At 45.7% G+C, this 15,066-nt stretch overlaps 2 protein-coding genes across 2 annotated transcripts in view; one reads left to right on the top strand and one right to left on the bottom strand.

Annotated features, from left to right (window-relative positions):
• Window positions 1-3,619, bottom strand: part of LOC115004596 (F-box/LRR-repeat protein 5-like) — a 17,597-nt gene extending 13,978 nt beyond the window's left edge. Inside the window, exons 1-4 of the mRNA XM_029426276.1 lie at window positions 3,214-3,619; window positions 1,687-1,902; window positions 698-793; window positions 388-580 (exon numbers count right to left, since the gene is read on the bottom strand). Coding sequence (XP_029282136.1) covers window positions 388-580; window positions 698-793; window positions 1,687-1,902; window positions 3,214-3,297 — 589 coding nt within the window. The 5' untranslated portion in view covers window positions 3,298-3,619. The remainder of the gene's footprint in view (window positions 1-387; window positions 581-697; window positions 794-1,686; window positions 1,903-3,213) is intronic.
• A 1,174-nt stretch (window positions 3,620-4,793) lies between these two features.
• nek1 (NIMA-related kinase 1) overlaps window positions 4,794-15,066 on the top strand; it is a 52,162-nt gene continuing 41,889 nt past the window's right edge. Inside the window, 9 exon segments of the mRNA XM_029426261.1 lie at window positions 4,794-4,885; window positions 5,765-5,913; window positions 5,996-6,092; window positions 6,743-6,840; window positions 7,123-7,206; window positions 7,279-7,346; window positions 7,431-7,517; window positions 7,825-7,879; window positions 8,445-8,645. Coding sequence (XP_029282121.1) covers window positions 5,797-5,913; window positions 5,996-6,092; window positions 6,743-6,840; window positions 7,123-7,206; window positions 7,279-7,346; window positions 7,431-7,517; window positions 7,825-7,879; window positions 8,445-8,645 — 807 coding nt within the window. The 5' untranslated portion in view covers window positions 4,794-4,885; window positions 5,765-5,796.

Raw genomic sequence — 15,066 nt, 5'->3', positions numbered from 1 at the left:
GAATGCTTTAACTGCCTCAGTCAGGTCCTGCTGCTGTACGTGCTGGATCACTTTACTGGGACATTAGATGTATAATATATATAATAACTATGGCTGAACAGTTCATCTGAATTCTTCTTCTTCTACTAAACAACACAAACTGTCTCGTGCACATTTGGTGTCTTTACTTGAATGCCACTTAATACTCAGACGTTCACCTCCGGCGCCACATCAGTGTTTGAATCAGTGCAACTTTGCAAAGTAAACAGACTCGTGACGTTCCCTTCGAGGTCGGCTGTACTCAGAAACACTGAGAAGAGATTGAATACTTGAACTCAACTCAAAGCGTTCCTTCTAATTACTTTTGTCTTCCAGCTCGTTCAAACCTTTAGGAATATATTCACCAACCATAATCCGTCTTCTCGTGGTCGGCGTATTTGAAGGCTTTGTGCAGCTCCTCGGCCTGGCTCCACAGACTGAAGCCCTTCAGCACCTCCGCACAGTCCCACTGGCGCTGGCTGCAGTGTTGAGCGATCACCTGCTTCTTGATGTCCTTCAGCTCCTCGTAGGTGAAGTGCTGCATCAGCATGGGCTGAAACACCTGCAACGAACCTCCTTAGTTTATAAAACATCTTGCAACAGAGCTACACATTTATGTTTTAGTCTTACCCATCATTAAAATATATTTATATTAATAATAAAAAGAAACATCTTGTACCTCCTCTTCCTCCTTCATGTGGGGCAGGAAGTCTTGAGTGAAAGCTTCGAGTCTCTCCTTCAGCTGCTGGGCGTAGTTCAGCTGCTCATATTCACTCTGAAGACACAACAATCATTCACAGCTTCTTTACAATCCGTCAGTTCATTCATTCCAAGAACAAAACACTTAAAGGCTCGGCTCTGCGACCGCGTGACGTGCAAACACAAATATAAGCTTCAGTCCCAAAAGAAAACGTCGCCCTCAATTTACGTCTAATGAACGAAGCTGAAATAATAAAACTTTATCTTTTATAGAGCACTAATCAAACAAAGTGCTTCACAGAGAGAAGAATGAGATGAATACCAGAATATATAATAACATAAATGCAGAATTACAGAATAAACCGATTGAAAACTATCTATAAAAATATAAACCTCCACAAACCTGATGCAGCCGCCAATATTTAACTTCACTTTATGGTCAGATATCATCGCTTCTCTATTTTAAAACTGAGGAGAAGTCTAAAATAAGGTCCTTCCATTAAAACAAATATAAATATATATATATTTATATTTCAGCTCAGTATTATTTATCTTAGAAGAAACATATTTCCCCGAGGACAGTTTGTGATCTCGATCCAAAGACAGAATGTTTTACAAACGGAAGTCAAGATTTACACAATTGCGTCATTCTGGAAAACCCAGTTTTTGGTTTGTGCGTTTGGCTGCAGAGAACAATAATCCTTCTCTTTATTAAACAATCCAGCCCACTTCTTCTGCATCTGGCCTTTTCCTAATAAATACAATCCAAGTTCATGTCCCTTACAATACAGGCAAAACATGACGATCATCTAACATGTGTATATGAAAAACAACAATTCTGACGTTGTTGGCCGTGCACTCTTAGTGTGTGTAACACAAGTTATTCTGATGACAGAGTGTTACCCCACCATTGAGCATCAGCTGAGCTCTGCACAGCTCATCTAGTGATTAACTATGCTGTTGATTTACCTTAACATTGTGCAAGCCTTTTTCAAAGAGAGACAGCATCTCTGAGAGCTTGTTGTCAGAGTGCACGTTGTACACGGTGCAGCAGCGCTCCTGCAACAGGCCGATGATGTACTCGTTCTCAATCTGCTCGTGCATCTTGAACTCCTTGAAGGTGGCGCACAGCGACTGAAGAAATGAGCGGAAGTCGTTGTTGTTGGAGAAGTTGGTTTTTGAAAGCTGTGGGGAAGAAACTCATTTATTATCAAATGTAGCGTCATATGTTTTTATACGAATGAAATAATAAATAAAATCATGAGCACGTCTGCTGGGACCATCAGATTATAATAACTGGTGTTAGTGACCCAAAGAATGTAAACTAACCGCTAACATTACAGAAGTATACTGTGGCTTACTTCAGCACACACCAGCCACGCATGATCAGCATCACCTTTAGGGATGTGAACACATACAAGGAATAAAGAGCTGCAACGAATAGTCGAATAATCCATCAATAAAATATTAATGTTTAAGCTTGAGCCAATTCTGCATGAAACATGTCATTCAGAAATGTCCTTAAAGCCGTTTTCAGCCTCAAATATGGAGATTTGCTGTTTTTATATCAAATTAAAGACCTCAGCTTGGACTTTGAGAAACCGGGATGGACTTCTTTCACTACTTTCAGATTTTTGCATTAATCTAGAAAAATAAATCAGCATTTTGATCGATAATGAAAATAATCGTTAGTTGCAGCCCAAGAGTAATTTGATTCGGTGTTTGCAAACAATATACTTACACAGAAATAGATATAACAGCTGGGAACAATGACAACAAAGCTCGACAAATAAAGTTAAAGAATAAACAGGATTATTAGTACACAAGTATGTGAAGAAATAGGTGTGTATATACACATGGCCTGGGTGATTGTAATTGTACAGTAAGTACATGTATACTTTATATACATCGTGTAGGATTTATATTGGCAGTGACAGATTATATGAACATCTTAAATTGGAGCATTACAAACAGTAAAACTAGAATCTATAATGGGATGTGGATGTTTTGGAGATGCTAGCTAGTTTCGCTAACTGGGTTTAACTGACACGTGTCGACATTTCAACAGAAATCCTGGAAATGTATAATATTGAATAAAATAAAAATCCATGTGTGATCAGGGAACACTAGAAACTGCGATGTGAGGCTAGAAGCATGTTGCATAACAACGCAAATTAAGCTAGCTAAACCAGTTAGCAAACCTTAGCTGTGAGAGGATGGCTTCTTGAGAGTGTATTAGGAGAAACCCAATATATACTGAGTAAACGTGTGTGTGTGTGTGTGTGTGTGTGTGTGTGTGTGTGTGTGTACCGCTAAGTACACGTTTATAAGTAAAACCACGGAGTCTGCAGATAATAACATGATAGCTCATCTGCTTCGACTGCTACAGACACAAGCTAGCTAACGTGCTAGCTCGCGGTCCGTCCGTTGGTCACATGCCGTCTTATAACCCTCTAAAACTCCACATTTATATCCACCACTTGTATTAACACACACCTTTTCGCAGTATAGGCCGACCAGCTGCTTCATTCGCCAGTGTGGGCCAGTAAAAACATCCACCTCGTCTGGAAAGGGAGCCATCTTTACTCTGAAGCTCAGTGCGTCATCTGCACCATCACAAGAGAGGCGTGCGCGAGCGGGTCACGTGACCGCGAGTTATGAATATTATTATTATATATTATATCTCTAGAATATAAAGGAGTATTTATCATAATAATAATAATAATAATAATTTAAAAAAGTAAAAAGCCTCAATTACACAATGAATGAATATACACATGAATAGAACAAAATTAATAAAAATGTAAATTACTTGTTTTTTGTATTTGTTTATATTCATATTAAATTATTTGTCAGTTTATTATTTTCTGTTAACATTTATTTCAATTTTAATTTATTTACCTATTTATTCAATTCCTTATTTATCCAAATAAACGTTTTTATTATTATTATTGAACACATGGAGGGGGCCTGGGAGTACTCCCATCCGGTCTACATGTGTTTTGTGGATCTGGAGAAGGCGTATGACCGGGTCCCCCGGGTGATACTGTGGGAGGTGCTGCGGGAGTATGGGGTGAGGGGGTCACTTCTGAGGGCCATCCAATCCCTGTACGCCCAAAGCGAGAGTTGTGTCCGGATACTCGGCAGTAAGTCGGACTCGTTCCCAGTGGATGTTACCCTGAGCCCTTACCCAAGTGAAGGAGTTCAAGTACCTCGGGGTCTTGTTCGCGAGTGAGGGGACGATGGAGCGAGAGATTGGCCGGAGAATCGGAGCAGCGGGGGCGGTATTACAGTCACTTTACCGTTGTGACGAAAAGAGAGCTGAGCCAGAAGGCAAAGCTCTCAATATACCGGTCGATCTTCGTTCCTACCCTCACCTGTGGTCATGAAGGCTGGGTCATGACCCAAAGAACGAGATCACGGGTACAAGACGGCTGGCGTCTCCCTTAGAGAGAGGGCGAGAAGCTCAGCCATCAGGAGAGACTCGGAGTAGAGCCGCTGCTCCTTCACGTTGAAAGGAGCCAGTTATCTCCTCACTGGGAACACCTCAGGACCCCCCAGTCAGAGCTGGAGGATGTGGCCCGGAGAAGGGAAGATTGGGGTTCACTACTGGAGCTATAGAACATAGAACATACATATATATATATATATATATATATATATATATATATATATATATATATATATATATATATATATATATATAATACAAATAAATGGGAAAACAATTAAATAAGGGAGATTTATATAAAATGATGTATATAAATAATGTCATTTATCAATCCCTATGCGTAGAAAAGAACAACAATTAAAACGAAGAGGAGTAAGGACTTCATAAATAAGGGGCATAAATAAATCAAATAAAAAAAATACAATATTTCCTCTCAAAATGAGATAATTAATGGATAACCTGTGTTTGGTGCGCTTCCACGATTGGCTAATGGTTGCTATGGAAAATGTCCACAGCAACAGTCACATTGGGGGTGGAGACTAAGACCGTCATTCACCGGTGAAAGATTACGGACAGCTGTATCAACCAATCCACGATCGATACATATGAAGGTGACCAATGAAAATGCAGCAAAAAAGAGATAGTTTGATAGAGAGCGCGAGGGAGTAGCACGACAGCAGGTCCTCTGTGAGACAGCAGCAGAGAGAAAGACTCATGGTAAGCCGAGTGTTAGCCACCTGCTAGCTTTTACATGCTGCTAACTACCTCGTGAGGCACGTTAGTGACGTTCCTCCGCGTTGTGTGCGCTGACAGGCCGTGTGTGTGTGTGTGTGTGTGTGTGTGTGTGTGTGTGTGTGTGTGTGTGTGTGATGTCGGAGGTCTCCGGGCTTCGTCTCGCTTCTCTGTAACGGTAACGTTAGCTAAGTTGCTACCAGTGTGTTGATGCAGCACACCTGTCTCACAACATCACTGTGTACTTGTGCATTTATTACAAGGATTACTGAAGTTAACGATGTTACAAACTACCTACTCTGTGAATGTATAAAAGCAACACTAATCTAAGTGTCATGCTGCAGAAGATGTGCATTTATCAGATTCTTCCAGCCAACGCACTTTGTATTAAGTTTATTTATATAACCTGTTAGAAAGGAGGTAGAGCTGCAACAGTTAGTCGACCCACAGAAATATATTTTCATCATTTATTAATTGTTTATGCAGAAATGTCAGAAAATGCTGTTTTCAGCCTCAAATATTCTCTGATTTCTATCATATTATAGTGAATATCTTTGGGTTTTCCACTGAAAAAACAGATGGGTTAGGATCTGTTACTATATAGGTTTACATAATTAAAGAAATAAAAGGCAATAATACATAATGTAATGCACTAAAACAATAATAGACATGACCCCCTAATAGTGCTTGTTGTTGGGATTAGTTGGTTATTACCGTATTGTTATTTATTTATTATTATTATTATTTATGTGCATTGTTTTTAAAATACGATAATAAGAGCCAAAATAAACTTGTACTATTACTCCCGACATCCAACTCTTACGTTCTCGGTCAAAGCTCATCAGGTTTCTGATCTCTTTGCAGACCCGGCATGAGGAGCCCGTCCTTCCACTGACATGGAGAAGTACGAGAAGGTGAAGAAAATTGGGGAAGGTTCATTTGGAAAGGCCATCCTTGTCAAATCCAAAGAGGATGGACACCAATATGTCATTAAGGAGATCGGCATATCTGCAGTAAGCTCCAGCTCATAATGTTACACGAGCTGCACACGTCCCTGTTCAGGTGACTCGTACATTATCTCTCTATGTCCAACAGATGTCGAGTAAAGAGACGCAGGAATCTCGGAAGGAGGTCGCTGTTCTCGCCAACATGAGTCACCCCAACATCGTGCAGTACAAGGAGTCCTTTGAAGGTATTCACACAATCCAAAGATTATAGATGTTCGATGAAAGAACCACACAGTTAATCTCTTGCAAAACTCTCTCTCTCTCTATATATATATATATATATATATATATATATATATATATATATATATATATATATATATATATGTATATGTATATGTATGTATATGTATATATGTATGTATGTATGTATGTATGTATGTATATATACATATACACATATACATATACACATATATATATATATATATATATATATATATATATATATATATATATATATATATATGTGTGTATGTATGTATGTATGTATGTATATATATATGTATATATGGACTACAACTGCATTTTGTGTGTTGCAAAATGACAACTAATGATCGTGCATCCTCCTCTTCATCAAGGCGTACCTGCAGAGAAAGTGCCTCCATATCGTGTTTGAACACTTTAAATTAGTATTTAACTTTTTCTAGCTTTAAGAAATTACAGATTTGACCCGGAGAGAACAGGAGGAGCGTGTTTCCACTTTTAAAGGATTGAGCGCAGAAGCTTCATGTAGTCCCAGAGCGCAGGGTCCCTCTGCTCATAGTGCCAGAACATTAAGACTCCTGTGAGGAGGCTGTGGGATAACTGTTGTGACTGCTGAACATCTCCTCAGAGGGCGGCTGCCTCTACATTGTGATGGATTACTGCGAGGGCGGAGACCTCTTCAAGAAGATCAACTCTCAGAAAGGAGTTCTGTTCTCAGAAGAGCAAGTAAGTGTTGATGAGGATCATGTATACGATGTATAGGAGTAAGACTGTGTTGTGCGGTCATTAGATATGCTGAAGTTAATGCTGTGTCATTGGGGATGTTAAAGAATTGTATTGTGAATCACGATAACGTGACGTGAACTCTCTGTGATGGTCGAGAAGAGAAACGTATAATGATTTAACACCTGCAGGAATTACAAACAACAAACTTTATTACCCAGATGGACCTTTTCTGATTTCTCTCGTCTTCTCATCCTTTGCCTGTTCGCTAACTTCCTTTCGTAGATCATGGATTGGTTCGTGCAGATCTGCCTGGCACTGAAACATGTGCACGATCAGAAGATCCTCCACAGGGACATCAAGTCGCAGGTATTTCTCCACGCAGCACGAGATGAATGTTCAGTTGTATCACTTCACATACTTCTCTTAATGTTTGCACAGAACATCTTTCTGACTAAAGACGGGACCGTGCAGCTCGGAGACTTTGGAATTGCTCGAGTGCTGAACAGGTTTGTGAAATCATCACATCGCAGTAGATTTCTCAGATCTGCACAAAGACGAGGTTTTGAATAAGAATTCTCTTCTCCTTTCAGCACCGTAGAACTGGCCAGAACATGTATCGGCACACCGTATTACCTGTCCCCAGAGATCTGCGAAAACAAACCGTACAACAACAAAAGGTACTGGATGTCACGAGCATGTCTGTGAGCTGTGTTGTGAATGAAGCTTTAACAACATCCAGGGGACGAGTGGCTGACGTCAAGCTGCTCTACATTTCTCCCCTGTTTAAGTGTGCATGTAATATAATCCACTTTACAATCAATGAAGTGAATGTAGCATCATCTCATCCCGTGTGGAGGTTTCTCCTCAGTGTATCGATCGCGTGAAGAAAAGCTTAGCAGGTGACTGAACACCTTTTAGAATGAATGTAAACCCAGAACTTATCCCCGTGTGTTGTGTGCTCTCTCCCACCTCCTCCCTCTGCAGTGATATTTGGGCCCTGGGGTGTGTCCTGTATGAAATGTGCACTCTTAAGCATGCAGTAAGTATTCTGTGTGAGCTGTTTATTAATGAATGTTTTTATGCAGCATTGCAATGCTCCTCAATGCTCCTCAATGCTCCTCAATGCTCCTCAATGCTCCTCAATGCTCCTCAATGCTCCTCAATGCTCCTCAATGCTCTCTCATGCTTCAGTTTCATAATGAAATCTAACTTCATGAAGAGCTTTTCACACTGCGTATTCTGAACGCTGTGATTTAGTTTAGCAGGCTTTAGATCTGGATCTTTGTGTTTACTGTCGTCCACTTTGTACATTTTCTTTAGCCGCAGGAACGTGTTATTGTTTTACTTCAGAGAAGAATTAAAGATCTCTTTAAAGTACTTACAGTTGTACTTTAACATGTGCAGAGAACCCTGCAGGGTTAGGGTATCTTCTAGATTAATGTTTCTACATTCAAAACTTCAGAGAAAGCAGCAGATCTCCATATTTGAGAGGCTTACCCCCCCCCCCCCCCGATTGCTTTACTGTAACTGCTCACTCCATCATTGCTCATGACTGCCGTCAGTAAATCCTCTGCAGTGGTTACTCTGGTGTTCCTCCTCCACAGTTTGAGGCTGGCAACATGAAAAACCTCGTTCTGAAGATCATCCGCGGCTCGTACCCCCCCGTGTCTGTCCACTACTCCCAGGAGCTGCGCTCCCTCCTGGGCCTGCTGTTCAAACGCAGCCCGAGAGAGAGACCGTCAGTCAGCAGCATCCTGGACAAACCTTTCCTCACCTGCAGGATCGAGAGGTTCCTCACACCACAGGTGATGTCTCCTCACAGAGTCTAGATATCAGGGGTCACCAGCCTTTGTGACACTGAGCTGAATAACACAGTTGCACGGTTCACCTTTAATGATAATATTAATATTAATCATAATAAATATTCATATATGTGAAGAGACGGTCTGATCACATGTTGATGTTAATTATTCCTCACAATGATTTATGATAGGAAACAGATGTATAAACTTATTTATTTATATTCTCAATCTATTTCAACATGTGAGTTATCATCTCTGATGTTTTAATAAATGTCTTTATTGACAGGTTTGTATGAATCAGAACATTTGTAGCATGTTGTTCCAAATCACAGCAGTTATATTTCAGTACAAAGTATGACTTCTATAAAACATTAAGAAATCATCTTCACATCCTGTTTGTACAAACACTAACTGTAACATCAGAGAGAGGAGACATCTGAACCTCTTCTCTCTGAACAGTGTTTTCAATAACATCCCTGCACCTTCAACACCTCTCCGACCGGCTTTCTTCTTCTTTATGAAACATGTGCAGCTCTACATGAAGCTTCTGATGCTTTCTGTCACTTGTTCACCGGCCTGGTGAAAATCAAATCAAATGTATTTATAGAGCCCAACATCACAAATTATACATTTGTCTCAGTGTTTACAGACTGTACAGGATACGACACCCTCTGTCCTTAGACCCTCTGTCCTTAGACCCTCTGTCCTCAGACCCTCTGTCCTCAGACCCTCTGTCCTTAGACCCTCTGTCCTCAGACCCTCCGTCCTTAGACCCTCTGTCCTTAGACCCTCTGTCCTCAGACCCTCTGTCCTCAGACCCTCTGTCCTTAGACCCTCTGTCCTCAGACCCTCTGTCCTCAGACCCTCTGTCCTCAGACCCACTGTCCTCAGGCTCTCTGTCCTCAGACCCTCTGTCCTTACACCCTCTGTCCTCAGACCCACTGTCCTCAGACCCACTGTCCTCAGACCCTCTGTCCTTAGACCCTCTATCCTTAGACCCTCTGTCCTTAGACCCTCTGTCCTTAGACCCTCTGTCCTTAGACCTTCTGTCCTCACATCCTCTGTCCTAAGACCCTCTGTCCTCACACCCTCTGTCCTTAGACCCTCTTTCCTTAGACCCTCTTTCCTTAGACCCTCTGTCCTTAGACCCTCTGTCCTCACACCCTCTGTCCTTAGACCCTCTGTCCTTACACCCTCTGTCCTTACACCCTCTGTCCTTACACCCTCTGTCCTTACACCCTCTGTCCTCAGACCCTCTGTCCTTACACCCTCTGTCCTTACACCCTCTGTCCTTAGACCCTCTGTCCTCAGACCCTCTGTCCTTAGACCCTCTGTCCTTAGACCCTCTGTCCTCAGACCCTCTGTCCTCAGACCCTCTGTCCTTAGACCCACTGTCCTCAGACCCTCTGTCCTCAGACCCTCTGTCCTTACACCCTATGTCCTCAGACCCACTGTCCTCAGACCCACTGTCCTCAGACCCTCTGTCCTTAGACCCTCTATCCTTAGACCCTCTGTCCTTAGACCCTCTGTCCTTAGACCCTCTGTCCTTAGACCTTCTGTCCTCACATCCTCTGTCCTAAGACCCTCTGTCCTCACACCCTCTGTCCTTAGACCCTCTTTCCTTAGACCCTCTTTCCTTAGACCCTCTGTCCTTAAACCCTCTGTCCTTAGACCCTCTGTCCTCACACCCTCTGTCCTTTGACTCTCTGTCCTTAGACCCTCTGTCCTTAGACCCTCTTTTCTTAGACCCTCTGTCCTTAGACCCTCTGTCCTTAGACCCTCTGTCCTTAGACCCTCTGTCCTCACATCCTCTGTCCTAAGACCCTCTGTCCTCACACCCTCTGTCCTCACACCCTCTGTCCTTAGACCCTCTGTCCTTAGACCCTCTGTCCTTAGACCCTCTGTCCTCACATCCTCTGTCCTAAGACCCTCTGTCCTCACACCCTCTGTCCTCACACCCTCTGTCCTCACATCCTCTGTCCTAAGACCCTCTGTCCTCACACCCTCTGTCCTCACACCCTCTGTCCTTAGACCCTCTGTCCTTAGACCCTCTGTCCTTAGACCCACTGTCCTCAGACCCTCTGTCCTCAGACCCTCTGTCCTCACACCTTCTGTCCTCACACCCTCTGTCCTCACACCCTCTGTCCTCACACCCTCTGTCCTTACACCCTCTGTCCTTAGACCTTCTGTCCTCACATCCTCTGTCCTAAGACCCTCTGTCCTCACACCCTCTGTCCTCACACCCTCTGTCCTCACACCCTCTGTCCTTAGACCCTCTGTCCTCAGACCCTCTGTCCTCAGACCCACTGTCCTCAGACCCTCTGTCCTCAGACCCTCTGTCCTCAGACCCTCTGTCCTTACACCCTCTGTCCTTAGACCCTCTGTCCTTACACCCTCTGTCCTTAGACCCTCTGTCCTTAGACCCTCTTTCCTCAGACCCTCTGTCCTTAGACCCTCTGTCCTTACACCCTCTGTCCTTAGACCCTCTGTCCTTAGACCCTCTTTCCTTAGACCCTCTGTCCTTAGACCTTCTGTCCTCACATCCTCTGTCCTAAGACCCTCTGTCCTCACACCCTCTGTCTTTACACCCTCTGTCCTTAGACCCTCTTTCCTTAGACCCTCTGTCCTCAGACCCTCTGTCCTCAGACCCTCTGTCCTTAGACCCTCTGTCCTTACACCCTCTGTCCTCAGACCCACTGTCCTCAGACCCACTGTCCTCAGACCCTCTGTCCTTAGACCCTCTATCCTTAGACCCTCTGTCCTTAGACCCTCTGTCCTTAGACCCTCTGTCCTCAGACCCACTGTCCTCAGACCCACTGTCCTCAGACCCTCTGTCCTTAGACCCTCTATCCTTAGACCCTCTGTCCTTAGACCCTCTGTCCTTAGACCCTCTGTCCTTAGACCTTCTGTCCTCACATCCTCTGTCCTAAGACCCTCTGTCCTCACACCCTCTGTCCTTAGACCCTCTTTCCTTAGACCCTCTTTCCTTAGACCCTCTGTCCTTAGACCCTCTGTCCTTAGACCCTCTGTCCTCACACCCTCTGTCCTTAGACCCTCTGTCCTTAGACCCTCTGTCCTTAGACCCTTTTTCCTTAGACCCTCTGTCCTTACACCCTCTGTCCTTACACCCTCTGTCCTTACACCCTCTGTCCTCAGACCCTCTGTCCTTACACCCTCTGTCCTTACACCCTCTGTCCTTAGACCCTCTGTCCTCAGACCCTCTGTCCTTAGACCCTCTGTCCTTAGACCCTCTGTCCTCAGACCCTCTGTCCTTAGACCCTCTGTCCTCACACCCTCTGTCCTTTGACTCTCTGTCCTTAGACCCTCTGTCCTTAGACCCTCTTTTCTTAGACCCTCTGTCCTCACACCCTCTGTCCTTAGACCCTCTGTCCTTAGACCCTCTTTCCTTAGACCCTCTGTCCTTACACCCTCTGTCCTTACACCCTCTGTCCTTACACCCTCTGTCCTTAGACCCTCTGTCCTTACACCCTCTGTCCTTAGACCCTCTTTCCTTAGACCCTCTGTCCTCACACCCTCTGTCCTTAGACCCTCTGTCCTTAGACCCTCTGTCCTTAGACCCTCTGTCCTCACACCCTCTGTCCTTACACCCTCTGTCCTTAGACCCTCTGTCCTCAGACCCACTGTCCTCAGACCCACTGTCCTCAGACCCTCTGTCCTCAGACCCTCTGTCCTCACACCCTCTGTCCTTAGACCCTCTGTCCTTACACCCTCTGTCCTTAGACCCTCTGTCCTTAGACCGTCTTTCCTTAGACCCTCTGTCCTTAGACCTTCTGTCCTCACATCCTCTGTCCTAAGACCCTCTGTCCTCACACCCTCTGTCCTTACACCCTCTGTCCTTAGACCCTCTTTCCTTACACCCTCTGTCCTCAGACCCTCTGTCCTCAGACCCTCTGTCCTTAGACCCTCTGTCCTCAGACCCACTGTCCTCAGACCCTCTGTCCTCAGACCCTCTGTCCTTAGACCCTCTGTCCTCACATCCTCTGTCCTCACATCCTCTGTCCTCACACCCTCTGTCCTTAGACCCTCTGTCCTTACACCCTCTGTCCTTAGACCCTCTGTCCTTAGACCCTCTGTCCTTACACCCTCTGTCCTCAGACCCTCTGTCCTTAGACCCTCTGTCCTCAGACCCTCTGTCCTTACACCCTCTGTCCTTAGACCCTCTTTCCTTACACCCTCTGTCCTCAGACCCTCTGTCATCAGACCCTCTGTCCTTAGACCCTCTGTCCTCAGACCCACTGTCCTCAGACCCTCTGTCCTCAGACCCTCTGTCCTTAGACCCTCTGTCCTCACATCCTCTGTCCTCACATCCTCTGTCCTCACACCCTCTGTCCTTAGACCCTCTGTCCTTAGACCCTCTGTCCTTACACCCTCTGTCCTTAGACCCTCTGTCCTTACACCCTCTGTCCTTAGACCCTCTGTCCTTACACCCTCTGTCCTCAGACCCTCTGTCCTTACACCCTCTGTCCTTAGACCCTCTGTCCTCAGACCCTCTGTCCTTAGACCCTCTGTCCTTAGACCCTCTGTCCTTAGACCCTCTGTCCTTAGACCCTCTGTCCTCACATCCTCTGTCCTCACACCCTCTGTCCTTAGACCCTCTGTCCTTAGACCCTCTGTCCTCACACCCTCTGTCCTTAGACCCTCTGTCCTTAGACCCTCTGTCCTCACATCCTCTGTCCTCACATCCTCTGTCCTCACACCCTCTGTCCTTAGACCCTCTGTCCTTAGACCCTCTGTCCTTAGACCCTCTGTCCTTAGACCCTCTGTCCTTACACCCTCTGTCCTCAGACCCTCTGTCCTTACACCCTCTGTCCTTACACCCTCTGTCCTCAGACCCTCTGTCCTCAGACCCTCTGTCCTTAGACCCTCTGTCCTTAGACCCTCTGTCCTCAGACCCTCTGTCCTTAGACCCTCTGTCCTCAGACCCTCTGTCCTTAGACCTACTGTCCTCAGACCCTCTGTCCTCAGACCCTCTGTCCTTACACCCTCTGTCCTCAGACCCACTGTCGTCAGACCCACTGTCCTCAGACCCTCTGTCCTTAGACCCTCTATCCTTAGACCCTCTGTCCTTAGACCCTCTGTCCTTAGACCTTCTGTCCTCACATCCTCTGTCCTAAGACCCTCTGTCCTCACACCCTCTGTCCTTAGACCCTCTTTCCTTAGACCCTCTTTCCTTAGACCCTCTTTCCTTAGACCCTCTTTCCTTAGACCCTCTGTCCTTAGACTCTCTGTCCTTAGACCCTCTGTCCTCACACCCTCTGTCCTTTGACTCTCTGTCCTTAGACCCTCTGTCCTTAGACCCTCTGTCCTAAGACCCTCTGTCCTCACACCCTCTGTCCTCACACCCTCTGTCCTCACACCCTCTGTCATTAGACCCTCTGTCATTAGACCCTCTGTCCTTAGACCCACTGTCCTCAGACCCTCTGTCCTCAGACCCTCTGTCCTCACACCTTCTGTCCTCACATCCTCTGTCCTAAGACCCTCTGTCCTTAGACCCTCTGTCCTTAGACCCTCTGTCCTTAGACCCTCTGTCCTCACACCCTCTGTCCTTAGACCCTCTGTCCTTAGACCCTCTGTCCTCACATCCTCTGTCCTAAGACCCTCTGTCCTCACATCCTCTGTCCTTACACCCTCTGTCCTTACACCCTCTGTCCTCAGACCCTCTGTCCTCAGACCCTCTGTCCTCAGACCCTCTGTCCTTAGACCCTCTGTCCTTACACCCTCTGTCCTTAGACCCTCTGTCCTCAGACCCTCTGTCCTCAGACCCTCTGTCCTTAGACCCTCTATCCTTACACCCTCTGTCCTTAGACCCTCTGTCCTTAGACCGTCTTTCCTTAGACCCTCTGTCCTTAGACCTTCTGTCCTCACATCCTCTGTCCTAAGACCCTCTGTCCTCACACCCTCTGTCCTTACACCATCTGTCCTTAGACCCTCTTTCCTTACACCCTCTGTCCTCAGACCCTCTGTCCTCAGACCCTCTGTCCTTAGACCCTCTGTACTCAGACCCACTGTCCTCAGACCCTCTGTCCTCAGACCCTCTGTCCTTAGACCCTCTGTCCTCAGACCCTCTGTCCTTAGACCCTCTGTCCTTAGACCCTCTGTCCTTACACCCTCTGTCCTTAGACCCTCTGTCCTCAGACCCACTGTCCTTACACCCTCTGTCTTTAGACCCTCTGTCCTTAGACCCTCTGTCCTCACACCCTCTGTCCTTAGACCCTCTGTCCTTAGACCCTCTGTTCTTCGACCCTCTGTCCTCACACCCTCTGTCCTTAGACCCTCTGTCCTTAGACCCTCTTTCCTTAGACCCTCTGTCCTCACACCCTCTGTCCTTAGACCCTCTGTCCTCACACCCTCTGTCCTCACACCCTCTGTCCTCACACCCTCTGTCCTTAGACCCTCTGTCCTC

Source organism: Cottoperca gobio, unplaced genomic scaffold, assembly GCF_900634415.1.
Source record: "Cottoperca gobio unplaced genomic scaffold, fCotGob3.1 fCotGob3_149arrow_ctg1, whole genome shotgun sequence".
Lineage (NCBI taxonomy): Eukaryota > Metazoa > Chordata > Actinopteri > Perciformes > Bovichtidae > Cottoperca > Cottoperca gobio.
The sequence above is the reverse complement of the archived record's forward strand: the minus strand, read 5'-3'. Positions and strand labels throughout refer to the sequence as shown.